General features: G+C 40.7%; 1 protein-coding gene across 2 annotated transcripts; it reads left to right on the plus strand.

Moving 5' to 3' along the window:
- Positions 1-4,193: 4,193 nt before the first annotated feature.
- On the plus strand, positions 4,194-16,593 carry LOC129865438 (uncharacterized). 2 transcript variants are annotated; one of them, XM_055938248.1, is made up of 6 exons: positions 4,194-4,429; positions 13,903-14,265; positions 14,404-14,754; positions 14,953-15,084; positions 15,282-15,316; positions 16,215-16,593. In XM_055938248.1, the coding sequence occupies exons 1-6, from the start codon at positions 4,372-4,374 to the stop codon at positions 16,350-16,352; spliced, it is 1,077 nt and encodes a 358-aa protein (XP_055794223.1). In that variant the 5' UTR covers positions 4,194-4,371; the 3' UTR covers positions 16,353-16,593. The 2 variants fall into 2 exon arrangements, with proteins under 2 accessions (XP_055794223.1, XP_055794222.1); XM_055938247.1 differs by lacking the exon at positions 4,194-4,429 and adding an exon at positions 13,698-13,761.
- The last annotated feature ends 3,777 nt before the right edge of the window (positions 16,594-20,370 follow it).

Raw genomic sequence — 20,370 nt, forward strand, 5'->3', positions numbered from 1 at the left:
TTGCTTCTCAGCCAAGGAAGTGGCTCACTCACAATTTTGCCTAAGAACACAGCCATGAATAAAGAATGGTACCAACACATCCTCTGAGAGCAACTTCTCCCAACCATCCAGGAACAGTTTGGTGACAAACAATGCCTTTTCCAGCATGATGGAGCACCTTGCCATAAGGCAAAAGTGATAACTAAGTGTCCCAGGGAAAAAAACATTGATATTTTGGGTCCATGGCCAGGAAACTCCCCAGACCTTAATTCCATTGAGAACTTGTGGTCAATCCTCAAGAGGCAGGTGGACAAACAAAAACCCACAAATTCTGACAAACTCCAAGCATTGATTATGCAAGAATGGGCTGCCATCAGTCAGGATGTGGCCCAGAAGTTAATTGACAGCATGCCAGGGTGGATTGCAGAGGTCTTGAAAAAGAAGGGTCAACACTGCAAATATTGACTCTTTGCATCAACTTCATGTAATTGTCAATAAAAGCCTTTGACACTTATGAAATGCTTGTAATTATACTTCAATATTTCATAGTAACATCTGACAAAAATATCTAAAGTCACTGACGCAGTAAACATTGTGAAAATTAATATTTGTGTTATTCTCATACTTTTGGCCACGACTGTACATATCAGGATATGCTCTATGTATAACAGTCCCCCCTACAGGTCATCAGGAGTACTGCCTGTAACTGTTGCATGGGGTGGGGATAAATCTATTTAAAGCACACGTTTGATACCAAGAGCATGGAGGTACATGATGTGTAATGTATAATTTAAAATGTACTGCATAGTTACCAGATAACATTATACTTTCAACCCACTTTAACGAAGGACATACATTTATTCTCTTTAAACACTGCCTCAGTATTGGACATCTTTGATTCAGTTGGTGCCTAAATAGCAAACTAAACAATGTTTAAATATTTTTATCATCTAGACACCGCAAAGTGTGTATGCTTCACCCACCCTCTCCAAAATATCCTACACAGTAAGCATTGGTTCACTTTGCATGGATTCTATGAGTGATTTTCAGTTACAAAGACCATGGTTGGCTGAATAAGGTGTTAACAAAAATGACGCGTCCAGTTCGACCAATCACTTGTAACCCCATAGTTGAGGTGTCGTCTACATGGGTGGACTTTTTCCACTCAACACACAGGTTGTGAAGAGGACAAGTTCAAAGATGATGGCACAGTGTCTGATACTGGCACTTCTTGTGGCGATGGGTAAGTCCAACTGTGATATTTGTCTGCTTAAGGCATGTAGACTCAGGTACTTTAAGGATGCAATTCATCAAATATTTTGGGTATATAAAGGACTTGTGTAAGTAATGGATCATGTCTCTGTGTGTATTCTAGCTGCTGCACAATCCTCAGAAATGCATCTTGTTACAGCCAATGTAGGAGAGACAGTGACTTTGCACTGCTTCTATAGAGGCAACCTGGCACGGTACTTTATGTGGTACAAGCAAACAATGGGTGACAATCCTCAACTTTTATCAACCTTTTACAAGTATAACAAGAATGCAACATTTTTCCATGAATTTAAGGGTAACACGCGCTTCTCAGTGCAAAGCGGTGAAGGAATGAATCACCTAAAGATCTCAGACATGCAGCTCTCTGATTCAGCCACATATTACTGTGGGAACTCTTATGCCAACCAGGTGGAGTTTGGAGCAGGACTCATTCTCATTGTGAAAGGTACAACATCTGAATTTACAGAGAAAGGAAATAGTAACTAATGTTCTGCACCTATAATGTTAAGGGATTTTTTCACATTACGTTTTGGATTAAATGGCTTAATTATGCTGTATTTGCATGATCAGATATGACTGTGTATGATTTCAACAATGTTAACTTGGGACACAACATTGGGGACGGATTTACTGACTTATAAACCTTCTTGTCAGGTTCAGGGTCCAGAAACATGACTGTGATCCAGCAGCCTGTGTCTGAGTCAGTCCAGCCAGGAGACTCTGTGTCTCTGAACTGTACAATACACACTGAGACCTGTGCAGGAGAACACAGTGTCTATTGGTTCAGACATGGCTCAGGAGAATCCCATCCAGGAATAATTTACACCCATGGAGACAGGAGTGATCAGTGTGAGAAGAGACCTGAGGATGGGTCTCCTACACAGAGCTGTGTCTACAACCTCCCCAAGAGGATCCTCAGCCTCTCTGATGCTGGGACTTACTACTTTGCTCTGGCCTCATGTGGGGAGATACTGTTTGGGAACGGGACCAAGCTGGACATTCAAGGTAGGTGATACGGCTTGTATCTTTATTATATTTTACTAATCTTCTGTGTGGAAGATTGGCTTAGTGTTCTGAAGGTCCTTTATCAATGTTTGAATGTCCACAGGCCATAGGGCAGACCTTCTTCTCTTGGTGTACTGCCTGGGTGTAGGATTGGCTTTCTCGTTTATCCTGATCATTGTCCTTGCGTGCATCATGTACAAGATGAACCAGAGAAAGTGTCTGAAGTGCAGAGGTATGTGACTACATTTTAGAAGTTGCTCTTCTTTAATATCAGTAGCTACAGATGTATCTGTGTGGTCTGGTTTGGTATGTTTAAAAAAAAATCTTTGGTGTGTTTCTTTTCAGGATCAGTCACTCTGACGACATGTCCAGCAGTCCCTTCTACGGCTGCAGAGGTAAATACAATTCCTTACATTTTGTATGACCATAAAAATATGTATGAAAATGTTTATGTTAAATAATAATATATGGTATTATTTCCCCCTCCCCTAATTATAATTGTTTCTCACAGGCCCAAGATGCAAACCATCTCCATTACGTAGCTCTGAATCTGAGAAACAAGAAGAACAGGTCTAGAAGACAGAGAGGTCACATGGAGACAGTGGTGTACGCTGGGATCAGACAGTAGAACTGGATGAATGTAACAGTCCAATGAATTCTCTTTTTATCAACTCTTACTGTATTAACATTATTATTTGTATTACTGTAACATATTATTAATGTAGCTACTTGAATTAAGTGCATTGCTTCTCTGCCAAACTCATTTTAAATGGACTTGCTTGTAATAAGATGAATAAAGCATTTAACAACAGTCAAGACAAAGGAAGTTGAATGTATTTATTTAGGCCAAACTCAGGATCTTTAAAGGTGCAATATGCGGAAATCGCTATGCCATTTCCTGGTTGCTAAAATTCTAATTGTTCACCTAATTTCAGTTTATGTGACAAAACAACCAGTGCAATAGAGAATCATTGTTCCATCTAAACCGCTGTGAAATATCTTTTCAATGAGCAAAAATATTGTATTTTCAGCTGTTATAAACTAGTGTACAAAACCGAAAGTTAAAGCAAAATGCAAAAACTAATATTAAGAACAGGAAGCTTAGAAATAGAGCTCCTAGAATAGATCTACCGCTTCTTAGACCTGCTTTCAATGAGAATGAAAGATCAATAACTCATATTTCTATGTAAATTTGGTCAGGTCGCCCAAAAAGGTACATATTGCAGCTTTAATTTGTAGTGTTAAACCGTTTTTTAATCTCTTCTCGTGCCACTAACATGCCCTCAAACACACAGCAACCTATTTACAGTAAGTCTGCAGTCTGTGATGAACACAAGATGAGGATGTATCTGTGCTTTGTTAGCGCCTGCTAGCTTTGTACACAGGACCCTCTACTCTCGCTCTCTCGCTCTCTCGCTCTCGCTCACTCTGTGGTTTTCAGCCGGATGTCTCAGAACTCTTAGCTATCTCATACTCTAGGCTCTACTACTTGCTCTTCAAGTTGACCATTGTAACAACATTAAACCAAGTCTTTTGATGAGGCATCTTATCTATACAGAGTCGACTGAAATCTGTGAAAAAACACAATGAGCTATTTATTATGTAATTTCACCTCGAGCTGTAGTTCTTAGTCAAACACAACACAGTTTTAACTGTGAAGTATTATCATCACCTATAGGCCTAGAGGAATCTGCCTCCTCAATAACAAAATCATGGGAAGGGATTCTATCCATTCAATCCAATTGAATGTCCTGAATTAGAGATTGTTTTCCATAGATGTTTTTTAGTGACGTGAAGTTCACAACTATGATTGTGGTGATGTAGACAACAGTATCTGTAGTGAAAAAGAATAAGGGATTCCAAACTTGAATGATTATACCAAAATTTGTCCTAAATATTTAAGGATAAGAATATACCTATAATAAAATATTTCTGTGTCTGATTCAGTCCAGCCAGGAGACTCCGTGACTCTGGACAATGTGAAGAAGATTGTCGCAACGGAATAAGGCGTCAACAAAAATGATGTGACCAGTTCGACCAATCACCTGCAACTCCATTGTTGAAGTGTTGTCTACATTGGTGGACTTTTTCCACTCAAGACAAGTTGTGAGGACGATGACACCTTCAAAGAGGATCACACTGTGTCTGATATTTCCACTTCTTGTAGAGATGGGTAAGTCCAACTTCTATATTTCTCTGCTTATGAGATGTCCACCCTTGATATGGATGCTTGAGATATCATATGTAATACTTTACAGACACCTTGAATATTCTAAGTTGTGTTTGGGGTATGTAACAGCAAATATACTATATTGTTCATGTTCCTTAATAGATGGAGTAGCTGGTACTGGGTCCTCATCTATACTTCAGGACAGTGGTCTCATATTAGCCAACGTTGGAGACGCAGTGATTGTGCACTGCTTCTATAAAGACCACATGGGCATGCATTTCTCCTGGTACAAGCAACCCTTGGGAGATAAGCTTCAACTCTTCTCAACTGTCTATAAGTTCGACAGGAACGCAACATTTTACCATGAGTTTAAGGATAACCCTCGATTCTCAGTGGAAAACGCCCGAGAAAAGAATCACCTAAAGATCTCAGACATGCAGCTCTCTGATTCAGGTACATACTACTGTGGAAGCTCTTATGACAACAAGGTGGAGTTTGGAGAAGGAGCCATTCTCATAGCAAAAGGTACATCTTTGTATAACTTAATTTACATATATGCAGTGTAAATATGAGGTATTATCTTATCAGATGAGAGGTTGAGTTTGAACACTTTCTACAGTAATTTTCTAGAGATTCAATGGGTTTATTGAACTTCTTGTCAGGTTCAGGGTCCAGAAACATGTCTGTGCTCCAGCAGCCTGTGTCTGAGTCAGCCCAGCGAGGAGACTCTGTGTCTCTGAACTGTACAATACACACTGAGACCTGTGTAGGAGAGCACAGTGTCTATTGGTTCAGACATGGCTCAGGAGAATCCCTTCCAGGAATCCTTTACTCGCATGTAGACAGGAATGATCAGTGTGAGAAGAGCCCTGAGGCTGTGTTTCATACACAGAGCTGTGTCTACAACCTCCCCAAGAGGAACCTCAGCCTCTCTGATGCTGGGACTTACTACTGTGCTGTGGCTTCATGTGGGGAGATACTGTTTGGGAATGGGACCAAGCTGAACATTCAAGGTAAATCTAATTTAATCTGTAAATATCCCCAACAATGCTGTATATTCATGCAAACGGCCTACCTCCAAATTATCAGTAGTATTTGTGCTTTTTAGTATTCAGCTTATTTGTGCTTTTTATGCTATTAAGCTGTCACATCAGCTCCTGCAGCGGCCTCTACTGCTCTCTCTCTCTCTCTCTCTCTCTCTCTCTCTCTCTCTCTCTCTCTCTCTCTCTCTCTCTCTCTCTCTCTCTCTCTCTGTGTGATTGTGATGGAGGAGACAGGTGTGCTGGAGTTTCCCCTGACCTGCACTCCATCTCCCCCCTGTGTTTCAATATATGCCTTGGTTACTTCATCCCCGTCTCCTCATTTGAGTCTGCTCTTGGTTTCCCCTGTAACATAAGCTTTCTTGGAAGTAATAGGTCACTGTACTAGATGTAGCCTACTTATCTTTGTGATCATTGAACTTCTGTCTGTCACTGTTCCACTGACTGTCAGCTCAATGTAGTGGGTGTATAGTCTGAACAGTCATGTCTTTTGTAGAGTGTTTTCTTCCACAGGAGAATAGAAACATTATATAGTAGATCATGCTGTCATCATAATGTATTTCCTCATGGCTCCACCCCCCTCAGAATCAAGACAGTGACATGTTGAACTATGCAGCTGTCAGTTTCACCCCCAAGAAGAAGTCCTCCTCTAGAAGAGTGAGAGAGAAGACCAGCAGAGAGGATGCAGTGTACTCTGATGTCAGATACCTTCAGCTGCAGTGAGTGATATCACCACTGTCAAAAAGACTACAAGAAGCAACATTTTACTATTTAGTAACTTAAATGGCTTTGTAGTTCACAATTCAAAAAGAAAATGTAACTTTAACATTGTCTTTATGTTAGATTTACATAATGATCCTGTCCATCCTTACATAGCCATAACATTTCACAGCTTGTAAGAAATCTTCTGATAGAGAATCCCATTTTTGCGGTATGACTGTGTGTTTTTAACATAATAAACAATTCATTTATCCACTCCGAACATCTCTATTCTCTGTCTACAGAACGTCTCTGCCACCACATATACAAACATACAATATGATTAAAAGGAATAGCAGTTTAGCTGAATATGTGTCAGGCTCCATCACACCATTAGAAATGGAGGAACACCAACACACATCTATTTCTTATCACAGAAGAAGCGCTTTTTTATTTAACTGTTATTTAACCAAGGTTAGAGTTGCTGAGATACAAATACATTTTTCAGGAGAGACCATGAGAATCTCTCTGACTCCACATACCGCACATAGATATACACTTTGCATTGTAAGAAGTGCAGTGCCGGTTTACACACAAACCAGGTGGTAGTGGTGCGTGGGTAAAATCACTGGAGCCATATTACAACCTACAGTATGTGTTGTGATAATTGCATTGTTGTCTCTATAACCTGTAAATTCATATGCCTTGAGTCCGTGATATACAAGCCTAAAGGCCGATACAATAGGAAGACACATTGGCAGGATAAATTCACATTTTCGGACCACTAAACTAAGATTGATTTAGAACCACAGAGAGTTATCGCAAGTCACAACGAAAACAGGAACTGCCTACACTATCCAAGCACCATTTTAACTACAACATTTCATCCCCAAGCCATAAGACTCCTGAACAGGTAATCAAATGGCTACCCGGACTATTTGCATTGTGTGCCCCCCCCCAACCCCTCTTTTACGCTGATGTAGCTCTCTGTTTATCATATATGCCTAGTCACTTTAACTATACATTCATGTACATACTACTTCAATTGGGCTGACCAACCAGTGCTCCCGCACATTGGCTAACTGGGATATCTGCATTGTGTCCCACCCACCACCCACCAACCCCTCTTTTACAATACTGCAACTCTCTGTTCATCATATATGCATAGTCACTTTAACCATATCTACATGTACATACTACCTCAATCAGCCTGACTAACAGTGTCTGTATGTAGCCTCGCTAGTTCTATAGCCTCGCTACTGTATATAGCCTGTCTTTTTACTGTTGTTTTATTTCTTTACCTACCTATTGTTCACCTAATACCTTTTTTTCACTATTGGTTAGAACCTGTAAGTAAGCATTTCACTGTAAGGTCTACACCTGTTGTATTCGGCGCACGTGACAAATAAACTTTGATTTGATTTGATTTGATCACCTCTACCGTGACAACTAAAATATACCAAAAACTATTTAGTCCAATCAACGTAAGCTAAATATGATGTGGCTGTCCATGGTTCTGATTTCTGTGTGGTTCTGCATCTCACTAAGTACTGTACTGCATGTGCATATCTAGACTGCCTAGTCCATATCTCCTGTGTTTTAGTAGCTATTTACTGTAAGATAACTGATAATGTCTTCTGCCTTGACTCAACTTATTGACTTGGCTTTACTGTAACTCTCATGCAAATTGTGAATTGATTGATTTATGTCTACATAAATTAGCCAAACATGAGCCCGTTACCTCTGGTGGATTTACAGCATGAACTAATATTTCTCTCTCCAACTATGTACTCTGGCTTGTGTGTTCTAGATGGTACCATGCATCCCATTGTATCTCAGTCTGTGCTGACAGATTCAATGCCTTTAGGGGATCTGTGACTCTGGAGTGCTTCTCCACTGTAGACTCAGTGTTATCCTGGATATGGCTGAAACACACCAGGACATGGACTTGTACCCATGTGACAACCTACAATGAAAAAGTCAGATTCCAGGGAGATTTAGAAACTACGTCTCATTTTGAGCTGCAAAGGATGATTTGAGTTTTAATTTGAGCCTTTGGAATGTTGCCCATACTGATGTTGGATCATATCATTGTGGATTATTATTTTGGAGAAACAAAGTTTAATTTCTGAATGTCAAAATGTTGTGTGGTTCTCTTTAGCCAATGAATAACCAACTCAAGTGAACAGAACCATTCTGGATATTGAGGGTAAGACCTTGTAAGAGCTGATTATAATTCTTTAATTTTTTACAAATTATTTCTAGAATGTCCTCCTCACACGGGGCACCAAATGTAGGTACAGTTATTAGAAATTATGTTTTTTGGGGGGTCAGTAACCTTGAAACACTTGGAGTTAGGAAGCAGGCGCAGAAGGTGAGTTCAATGGTATGAAAAGGCAGATAAAGTGAAAGTGATAAGCATACTGTGAAAGTGAAAGTGATAAGCGTCCTGAACATGAATAAAACCAATACTGCCTGATGACTGAGGCTACTGAGGGCTAAATAAAGGGAGTGTAATCAAGGTGATGATGAGGTCAAGGTCTGCGTAACGATGGGGAGCAGGTGTGCCTAATGATGGTTGCCAGGACCGATTGTTAGTAGACCAGCGACGACGAGCACTAGAGCGGGGGAGCGGGGGTAGGCGTGACAAACCTTAAGAATTCCCTCTTTAAACATACTGTAGTTATGTATTTTTCTCCTTCTCAAGAGAATCAAGCCGGATTGCTGAACTACATAATGTTTGTTCGAGTTGTTATCATTATTATCTTGATTGCAATACACATTCTCTTGTGGAGGAGAGCTCTGCAAAAAAGTAAGCAGTGTGACTAAGTTTGACTTTGTCATACTTTATACAAAATATATGATATATGAATGACAAAAATTAACCTCTTAGCGCACGGATCCCGCTAGCCGGATCAAAATCGACAACATCCGGTGAAGCTGGAGCGCGCCAAATTCAAGTTACAAAATCGTAATATTAAACATTCATGAAAATACAAGTGTCTTACATCGTTTAAAAGCTTACGGCGAAAGCATACCATGCGATTTTCTGAGGACAGCGCCCCACACCAAAATTATTTTCCAACCAGCACAGGCGTCTCAAAATCCCAAATAGAAATAAAATAAATCACTTACCTTTGAAGATCTTCCTCTGTTTGCAATCCCAACGGTCCCAGCTACACAACAAATGGTAATTTTGTTCAATAAAGTCCTTCTTTATGTCCCAAAAATGTCTGTTTAGTTGGCACGCTTGATTCAGTAATCCACTCATTCAACATGCATACAAACGAATCCAAAAAGTTACCAGTAAAGTTTGTCCAAATAAGTCAAACGATGTTTCTAATTAATCCTCAGGTACTCTAATATCTAAATAAATGATACCATTTAAGATGGAGAATAGTATGTTCAATAGGGAAGATAAATAACGAAGAGCGCGCACCTCATTCACGCGCGCAACAAGACTACTCTTCTAATGAGAGACACCTTGGAAAAACTACAACTACTCAACTATTTTTCAAAAACAAGCCTGAAACCCTTTCTAAAGACTGTTGACATCTAGTGGAAGCCATAGGAACTGCAATCGGGGAGCTATTTATTTGTACATAGACAAGCATTGAAATGGACTGTGACCTCAGAAAAACATTTTCCGGATGCATTTTCTTCCGGCTTTCACCTGCCATATCAGTTCTGTTATACTCACAGACATTATTTTAACAGTTTTAGAAACTTCAGAGTGTTTTCTATCCAATGCTACCAATTATATGCATATCCTAGCATCTGGCCCTGAGTAACAGCCAGTTTACATTGGGCACGTCATTCATCCGAACTTCCGAACACTGCCCCTAGCCCTAAGAGGTTTATTAAATACATCTTCTTCAGGATTGGTGGGTCCCCTGCGGGACAGTTGAGCTAACGTAGGCTAATGCGATTAGCATGAGATTGTAAGCAACAAGAACATTTCCCAGGACATTGACATTTCTAATATTTGCAGAAAGCTTAAATTCTTGTTAATCTAACTGCACTGTCCAATTTACAGTAGCTATTACAGTGAAATAATACCATATAATAATACCTCTGACAAAATGTTTAGGTCTGTCGATAAAGGACCACCAATCATCTAAAGAGAGTGACTTTATCTTTCTTTCTCATGTAGATAAGAAAAATTATAATAAAGAAACAATAGCGCAACTTTTTTAGTCTGTCATTAAAGGGTCACCAAGTGATTTAATAAAATGTCACCTAATAGGACATTGTAATGGAACGATCAGTCTAGTAGGAGAGGATGATGATGGAACCATGTACCTTCTTCCCCTGGTTGTGATCCTGGGTGTTGTGACTGCTGTTCTACTGATAGTCATTCTCATCCTGGTCCTCAAGATCAGACCAGACACAAACAGACACAGGTAGGAGCCCATGTCATGATAATATGGGGCCTTTGAACTATACCTTTAATGTGGATGTTTTTCCTATGACATACTGTACACAGATGATCAGAAGAGTGAGTGTGTTCACTAGAATGGAATGATCTGTTAACCCATTCTTTCGCTTCTCTTTTATATCACATTCAGGACCTGATTCTCAATGACAACCACAAAATGATCACGTAAAACTGATCAGGTAAATAGTGCATGATTAAATACTGAAATATAAGCAGTTCAGAAATCGTGGAAATAACATATGTTGGTTATGTCATGATGTTTGCAAATCTACAGAAGCAAGACACAGATACATAGAATTATGCCGCCCTGAATTTCACCTCCAAGAAGAGGAAGATGGAGAGGAGGAGAGAGAAGGAGCTGGACCCCCATGTAGTGTATGCTGCTACAAGATGACATAGGATGGAAGAGGAGGATAATTAGTTGTCCAGATCTTTGAATGTAAGTTTAAATCTTGCTATATTGTATCTGTGTAGTTATATTAAATGTATTGAAATGTGAATCAATCAGTCTCCGTAGTGTATCTTTGTTAGTTGTACCTTCTGCAAATGAGTTAGCCCACACAGCTCAGTGGTACAGGGTGTGGTTAGAGAGGAGGAGTTGGAAATCAAATCACATCAAATCAAACCCAATTTCATTGGTCACATACACATGGTTAGCAGATGTTATTGCGTGTGTAGCGAAATGCTTGCGCTTCTAGTTTCGACAGTGCAGTAATATCTAACAAGTAATCTAACAATTCCACAACAACTACAGTACCTAATACACACAAATCTAAGTAAAGGGATGGAATAAGAATATATACATTTAAATATATGGACGAGCGATGACCGAGCGGCATAGGCAAAATGCAATAGATGGTATAAAATACAATTAGATGAGTAATAAAAGTGACTAGTGATCCATTTATTAAAGTGGCCAATGATTTCAAGTCCGTATGTAGGCAGCAGCCTCTCTGTGTTAGTGATGGCTGTTTAACAGTCTGATAGAAGTTGTTTTTCAGTCTCTGTCCCAGCTTTGATGCATCTGTACTGACCTCGCCTTCTGAATGGTAGCGGGGTGAACAGGCAGTGGCTCGGGTGGTTGTTGTCCTTGATGATCTTTTTGGCCTTCCTGTGACATCGGGTGCTGTAGGTGTCCTGGAGGGCGAGTTGTTTGCCCCCGGTGATGCGTTGTGCAGACCGCACCACCCTTTGGACAGCCCTGCGGTTGTGGGTGGTGCAGTTGCCGTACCAGGCGGTGATACAGCCCGTCAGGATGCTCTCTTCACCACACTGTCTGTGTGGGGGGACCATTTCAGTTTGTCCGCGATATGTACGCAGAGGAACTTACCACCTTCTCCACTGCTGTCCCGTCGATATGGAGGGGGGGGGGGGGTGCTCCCTCTGCTGTTTCCTGAAGTCCACGATCATCTCCTTTGTTTTGTTGATGTTGAGTGAGAGGTTGTTTTCCTGACACAACACTCCCAGTGCCCTCACCTCCTCCCTGTAGGCTGTCTCGTCGTTGTTGGTAATTAAGCCCACTACTGTGTGTTGTCTGCAAACTTGATGATTGAGATGGAGGCGTGCATGGCCACGCAGTCATGGGTGAACAGGGAGTACAGGAGGGGGCTGAGCACGCACACTTGTGGGAACCAGTGTTGAGGATCAGCAAAGTGGAGATGTTGTTTCCAACGTTCACCACCTGGGGGCGGCCCGTCAGGAAGTACAGGACCCAATTGCACAGGACAGGGTTGAGACACAGGGAAGTAACATCTGTTTAATGGCTGCAGAGGAGTTGTTGCCTCTGTAACCGATGTGAAATGGCTAGCTATTTAGCGGGGTGCGCGCTAATAGCGTTTCAATCGGTGACGTCACTTGCTCTGAGACCTTGATGTAGTTGTTCCCCTTGCTCTGCAAGGCCTGCGGCTTTTGTGGCGCGATGGGTAACGATGCTTCGGGGGTTACTGTTGTCTGCAGAGGGTCCCTGGTTCGAGCCCAGGTAGGGGCTAACTTAGATCTCTGTTGTGTGTGTTGGTGATTTGGTAATGTTTTTATAGGGTGACCCTGAGGGACAAAGTACCCAACAGTAGACAATTGCATTATACTGATCACTTCTAAAGACAAATAAAGAGTGAAACCAAAATTGCCTTTGTCATGATGTTATTACACCCTTAGTGTTTCCTGTCTTGGCTTTGCACTAATCACAGCCCCCTATTCCGAGAAGCACCTTATAAGGAGAATATGATTGGGGTCTGAAGTAGAGGAGGGGCCGGTGAGGGTATGCATCACTTCCTGTGGTGTGAGTGACAGGAAGGAGCAGCTCAGTGTAGAGTGAGACCTGCTGAGGTGAACATCACTGGGTCTCTCATAGACTAACACTGGGGGATGAAATGTCCCTTATATTCTCTCTCTCTGTCTCTCTCTCTCTCTGTCTCTGTGGTTTTCAGCCAGATGTCTCAGAACTCTTAGCTATCTCATACTCTAGGCTCTACTACTTGCTCTTCAAGTTGACCATTGTAACAACATTAAACCAAGTCTTTTGATGAGGCATCTTATCTATACAGAGTCGACTGAAATCTGTGAAAAAACACAATAAGCCATTTATTAGGTAATTTCACCTGGATCTGTAGTTCTTAGTCAAACACAACACAGTTTTAACTGTGAAGTATTATCATCACCTATAGGCCTAGAGGAATCTGCCTCCTCAATAACAAAATCATGGGAAGGGATTCTATCCATTCAATCCAATTGAATGTCCTGAATTAGAGATTGTTTTCCATAGGTGTTTTTTAGTGAGGTGAAGTTCACAACTATGATTGTGGTGACATAGACAACAGTATCTGTAGTGATAAAGAATTAGGGATTCCAAACTTGAATGATTATACCTAAATTTGTCCTAAATATTTAAGGATAAGAATAGACCTATAATAAAATCTTTCTGTGTCTGATTCAGTCCAGCAAGGAGACTCTGTGACTCTGGACAATGTGAAGAAGATTGTCCTTCCTGAATAAGGCGTCAACAAAAATGATGCGTCCAGTTCGACCAATCACCTGTAACTCCATTGTTGAAGTGTTGTCTACATAGGTGGACTTTTTCCACTCAAGACAAGTTGTGAGGAGGATGACACGCTCAAAGAGGATCACACTGTGTCTGATATTTCCACTTCTTCTAGAGATGGGTAAGTCCAACTTTTATATTTCTCTGCTTATGAGATGTCTGCCCTTGATTTGGATGCTTGAGATATCACATGTAATACTTTACAAGTTTTGTTTGGGGTATGTAACAGCAAATATACTATATTGTTCATCTTCCTTAATAGATGTAGTAGCTGGTACTGGGTCCTCATCTATACTTCAGGACAGTGGTCTCATATCAGCCAACGTTGGAGACGCAGTGATTGTGCACTGCTTCTATAAAGGCCACATGGACATGTATTTCTCCTGGTACAAGCAACCCTTGGGAGATAAGCTTCAACTCTTCTCAACTGTCTATAAGTTCGACAGGAACGCAACATTTTACCATGAGTTTAAGGATAACCCTCGATTCTCAGTGGAAAACGGACAAGAAAAGAATCACCTAAAGATCTCAGACATGCAGCTCTCTGATTCAAGCACATACTACTGTGGAAGCGCTTATGGCAACAAGGTGGAGTTTGGAAAAGGAGCCATTCTCATAGTAAAAGGTACATTTTAAAATAACTTAATTTACATATATGCAGTGTAAATATGAGGTATTATCTTAATCAGATGAGAGGTTGAGTTTGAACAATTCCTACAGTAATTTTCTAGAGATTCAATGGGTTTATTGAACTTCTTGTCAGGTTCAGGGTCCAGAAACATGACTGTGCTCCAGCAGCCTGTGTCTGAGTCAGTCCAGCCAGGAGACTCTGTGTCTCTGAACTGTACAATACACACTGAGACCTGTGCAGGAGAACACAGTGTCTATTGGTTCAGACATGGCTCAGGAGAATCCCGTCCAGGAATCCTTTACTCGCATGTAGACAGGAATGATCAGTGTGAGAAGAGCCCTGAGGCTGGGTCTCATACACAGAGCTGTGTCTACAACCTCCCCAAGAGGAACCTCAGCCTCTCTGATGCTGGGACTTACTACTGTGCTGTGGCCTCATGTGGGGAGATACTGTTTGGGAATGGGACCAAGCTGGACATTCAAGGTACAGCTCATTTAATCTGTAAATATCCCCAACAATACTGTATATTCGTGCAAACAGCCTACCTCCAAATGATCCCATACATTTATCTCAACAAGCTATACAATATCACCATTAGCTTTTGATTCCATATTTTACTGTTTGATGATCTTCCTAAGCGCTCATGAATACAATATGAATTCACTGATACCCTTTCCACAGTTCCAGAACATGATTCTCCATTTGATCTGAGTCCTACTGTTCTGTTGTTGGTCGTCTCCAACATCGTTTTGGGGATAGTGACCCTTCTACTTGTCTGGGCGCTGTGCAAGACTCTGAACAGAGATAGCAGAGGTATTACTTTATTTCTAATGTATCTAATGTTATAGCTGATGTATCTAAAGTTTCATGCATCTCTATGCAATGTACATTCTATAAATATCAGTTAAATGCCAACGTATAAGCACTGTTAATTAACTACGTGAGTTTAAAAGAGATAGATTGTCATATAAAATAATAGCTGGCCTTCCTCTATTTCAATCTCTATGAAGGGAGGACTGATGTCCCAACATCCCAGGGCAATCAGGTACATTTTACAACATTTATAAATACAGTATATTTTCAGTTTTTACAAGAAACTGCCATTTAACTTTCTTTACAGCTAGTATTCAGCTTATTTGTGCTTTTTATGTTATTAAGCTGTCACATCTGCTCCTGCAACGCCCTCTACTGCTCATCCTGTGTCTCCTTGACCTGCCGCCACTCCCCCAGTACTCTCTCCCTCTCCCTCTCTCTCTCTCTCTCTCTCTGTGTGATTGTGTGGGCGGAGACAGGTGTGCTGGAGTCAGAGCAGATCCCCACCAGCTGCAACCTGTTCCATAATCAAGATCTCTGCAAATACGCAGCCCTGCAGCCCTGACACTTCCACACTGCCAGATTGTAATCTCTGCTCATTCTGCCCGCTCTGACTCTGGTCCCTGTCTCCTGTCCCACGTCTCGTCATCCTGCTTCTCTGTCCTGGCCTGGGTTCCCCACTCTACTACTCCCTTGGATTCCACCCCAGACCTGCTTACCCTGTATCAACCCCTCTCGCTCCAGCCTCAGCCTCCGCACCTGGTTTCAGAACCCGCCTGAGTTTCCCCTGACCGGCACTCCATCTCCCCCCTGTGTTTCAATATATGCCTTGGTTACTTCATCCCCGTCTCCTCATCTGAGTCTGCTCTTGGTTTCCCCTGTTCCACTCCTCGTAACATAAGCTTTCTTGGAAGTAATAGGTCACTGTACTAGATGTAGCCTACTTATCTTTGTGATCATTGAACTTCTGTCTGTCACTGTTCCACTGACTGTCAGGTCATTGTAGTAGGTGTACAGTCTGAACAGTCATGTCTTTTGTACAGTGTTTTTGTCCACAGGAGAATAGAAACATTATATAGTAGATCATGCTGTCCTCATAATGATTTTCCTCATGGCTCCACCCCCCTCAGAATCAAGACAGTGACGTGTTGAACTATGCAGCTGTCAGTTTCACCCCCAAGAAGAAGTCCTCCTCTAGAAGAGCAAGAGAGAAGACCAGCAGAGAGGATGCAGTGTACTCTGATGTCAGATACCTTCAGCAGCAGTGAACGATATCACCACTGTCACAAAGACTACAAGAAGCAACATTTTATTATTTAGTAACTTAATTGGCTTTGTAGTTCACAATTCAAAAAGAAAATATAACTTTAATATTGTCTTTATGTTAGATTTACATAATGATCCTGTCCATCCTTACATAGCCATAACATTTCACAGCTTGTAAGAAATCTTCTGATAGAGAATCCCATTTTTTGCGTTATGACTGTGTGTTTTTAACATAATAAACCATCTATTTATACACTCCGAACATCTCTATTCTTTGTCTACCGGACATCTCTGCCACCACATATACAAACATACAATATGATTAAAAGGAATAGCAGTTTAGCTGAATATGTGTCAGGCTCCATCACACCATTAGAAATGGAGGAACACCAACACACATCTATTTCTTATCACAGAAGAAGTGCATTTTTATTTAACTGTTATTTAACCAAGTTTAGAGTTGCTGAGATACAAATACATTTTTCAGGAGAGACCATGAGAATCTCTCTGACTCCACATACCGCACATAGATATACACTTTGCATTGTAAGAAGTGCAGTGCCGGTTTACACACAAACCAGGTGGTAGTGGTGCGTGGGTAAAATCACTGGAGCCATATTACAACCTACAGTATGTGTTGTGATAATTGCATTGTTGTCTCTATAACCTGTAAATTCATATGCCTTGAGTCCGTGATATACAAGCCTAAAGGCCGATACAATAGGAAGACACATTGGCAGGATAAATTCACATTTTCGGACCACTAAACTACTATTGATTTAGAACCACAGAGAGTTATCGCAAGTCACAACGAAAACAGGAACTGCCTACACTATTCAAGCACCATTTCAACTTTAACATTTCACCCCCAAGCCATAAGACTCCTGAACAGGTAATCAAATGGCTACCCGGACTATTTGCATTGTGTGCCCCCCCACCCCCAACCCCTCTTTTACACTGATGTAACTCTCTGTTTATCATATATGCCTAGTCACTTTAACTATACATTCATGTACATATTACTTCAATTGGGCTGACCAACCAGTGCTCCCGCACATTGGCTAACTGGGATATCTGCATTGTGTCCCACCCACCCACCACCCACCACCCCCTCTTTTACACTACTGCTACTCTCTGTTCATCATATATGCATAGTCACTTTAACCATATCTACATGTACATACTACCTCAACCAGCCTGACTAGGGTCTACACCTGTTGTATTCGGCGCATGTGACAAATAAACTTTGATTTTATTTGATTTGATCACCTCTGCTTAGTCTAATACCGTGACAACTAAAATATACCAAAAACGATTTAGTCCAATCAACTTAAGCTAAATATGATGTGGCTGTCCATGGTTCTGATTTCTGTGTCATTCTGCATCTCACTAAGTACTGTACTGCATGTGCATATCTAGACTGCCTAGTCCATTTCTCCTGTGTTGTAGTAGCTATTTACTGTAAGATAACTGATAATGTCTTCTACCTTGACTCAACTTATTGACTTGGCTTTACTGTAACTCTCATGCAAATTGTGAATTGATTGATTTATGTCTACATCAATTAGCCAAACATGAGCCCGTTACCTCTGGTGGATTTACAGCATGAGCAAATATTTCCCTCTCCAACTATGTACTCTGGCTTGTGTGTTTTAGATGGTACCATGTATCCCATTGTATCTCAGTCTGTGCTGACAGATTCGATGCCCTTAGGGGATCTGTGACTCTGGAGTGCTTCTCCACTGTAGACTCAGTGTTATCCTGGATATGGCTGAAACATACCGGGACATGGACTTGTACCCTTGTGACAACCTACAATGAAAAAGTCAGATTCCAGGGAGATTTAACAACTACGTCTCATTTTGAGCTGCAAAGGATGATTTGATTTTTAATTTGAGCCTTTGGAATGTTGCCCATACTGATGTTGGATCGTATCATTGTGGAATATTCTGGTATAAGTAATAACATTTTGGAGAAACAAAGTTTAATTTCTGAATGTCAAAATGTGTGGTTCTCTTTAGCCAATGAATAATCAACTCAAGTGAACAGAACCATTCTGGATATTGAGGGTAAGACCTTGTAAGAGCTGATTATAATTTCTTACATTTTTACAAATTATTTCTAGAATGTCCTCCTCACACGGGGCACCAAACGTAGGTACAGTTATTAGAAATTATATGTTTTTTTGGGGGTCAGCAACCTTGAAATGCTTGGAGTCAGGAAGCAGGCGCAGAAGGTGAGTTCAATGGTATGAAAAGGCAGATAAAGTGAAAGTGATAAGCGTACTGAACATGAATAAAACCAATACTGCCTGATGACTGAGGCTACTGAGGGCTAAATTAAGGGAGCGTAATCAAGGTGATGAGGAGGTCAAGGTCTGCGTAACGATGGGGAGCAGGTGTGCCTAATGATGGTTGCCAGGACCGATTGTTAGTAGACCAGCGACGACGAGCACTAGAGCGGGGGGAGCGGGGGTAGGCGTGACAAACCTTAAGAATTCCCTCTTTAAACATACTGTAGTTATGTATTTTTCGCCTTCTCAAGAGAATCAAGTCGGATTGCTGAACTACATAATGTTTGTTCGAGTTGTTATCATTATTATCTTGATTGCAATACACATTCTCTTGTGGAGGAGAGCTCTGCAAAAAAAGTAAGCAGTGTGACTAAGTTTGACTTTGTCATACTTTATACAAAATATATGATATATGAATGACAAAAATTAACCTCTTAGCGCACGGATCCCGCTAGCCGGATCAAAATCGACAACATCCGGTGAAGCTGGAGCGCGCCAAATTCAAGTTACAAAATCGTAATATTAAACATTCATGAAAATACAATTGTCTTACATCGTTTAAAAGCTTACGGCGAAAGCATACCATGCGATTTTCTGAGGACAGCGCCCCACACCAAAATTATTTTCCAACCAGCACAGGCGTCTCAAAATCCCAAATAGCAATAAAATACATAACTTACCTTTGAAGATCTTCCTCTGTTTGCAATCCCAACGGTCCCAGCTACACAACAAATGGTAATTTTGTTCAATAAAGTTCTTCTTTATGTCCCAAAAATGTCCGTTTAGTTGGCGCACATGATTCAGTAATCCACTCATTCAACATGCATACAAACGAATCCAAAAAGTTACCAGTAAAGTTCGTCCAAATAAGTCAAACAATGTTTCTAATTAATCCTCAGGTACTCGAATATCTAAATAAATGATAACATTTAAGATGGAGAATAGTATGTTCAATAGGGAAGATAAATAACGAAGAGCACGCAGCTCATTCACGCGCGGAACAAGACTACATTTCTAATGAGAGACACCTTGGAAAAACTACAACTACTCAACTATTTTTCAAAAAACATGCCTGAAACCCTTTCTAAAGACTGTTGACATCTAGTGGAAGCCATAGGAACTGCAATCTGGGAGCTATTTATTTGTACATAGACAAGCATGGAAATGGACTGTGACCTCAGAAAAACAATTTTCGGATGCATTTTCTTCTGGTTTTCTCCTGCCATATAAGTTCTGTTATACTCACAGACATTATTTTAACAGTTTTAGAAACTTCAGAGTGTTTTCTATCCAATGCCAATTACATGCATATCCTAGCATCTGGGCCTGAATAACAGGCAGTTTACTTTAGGCACGTCATTCATCCGAACTTCCGAACACTGCCCCTAGCCCTAAGAGGTTTATTAAATAAATATTCTTCAGGATTGGTGGGTCCCCTGCGGGACAGTTGAGCTAATGTGGGCTAATGCGATTAGTATGAGATTGTAAGCAACAAGAACATTTCCCAGGACATTGACATTTCTAATATTTGCAGAAAGCTTAAATTCTTGTTAATCTAACTGCACTGTCCAATTTACAGTAGCTATTACAGTGAAATAATACCATTTAATAATACCTCTGACAAAATGTTTAGGTCTGTCATTAAAGGACCACCAATCATCTAAAGAGAGTGACTTTATCTTTCTTTCTCATGTAGATAAGAAAAATTATAATTAAGAAACAATAAC

This window comes from Salvelinus fontinalis, chromosome 11 (assembly GCF_029448725.1).
Source record: "Salvelinus fontinalis isolate EN_2023a chromosome 11, ASM2944872v1, whole genome shotgun sequence".
Lineage (NCBI taxonomy): Eukaryota > Metazoa > Chordata > Actinopteri > Salmoniformes > Salmonidae > Salvelinus > Salvelinus fontinalis.

Excerpts from the sequence above, each read along its gene's own strand:
- LOC129865438 (XM_055938248.1), top strand. The coding sequence starts at position 4,372 with ATGACACCTTCAAAGAGGATCACACTGTGTCTGATATTTCCACTTCTT. Across the intron at positions 4,430-13,902 it reads TCCACTTCTTGTAGAGATGG|ATGTAGTAGCTGGTACTGGG; the intron begins GTAAGTCCAACT and ends CTTCCTTAATAG. Across the intron at positions 15,317-16,214 it reads CAACATCCCAGGGCAATCAG|AATCAAGACAGTGACGTGTT; the intron begins GTACATTTTACA and ends CACCCCCCTCAG.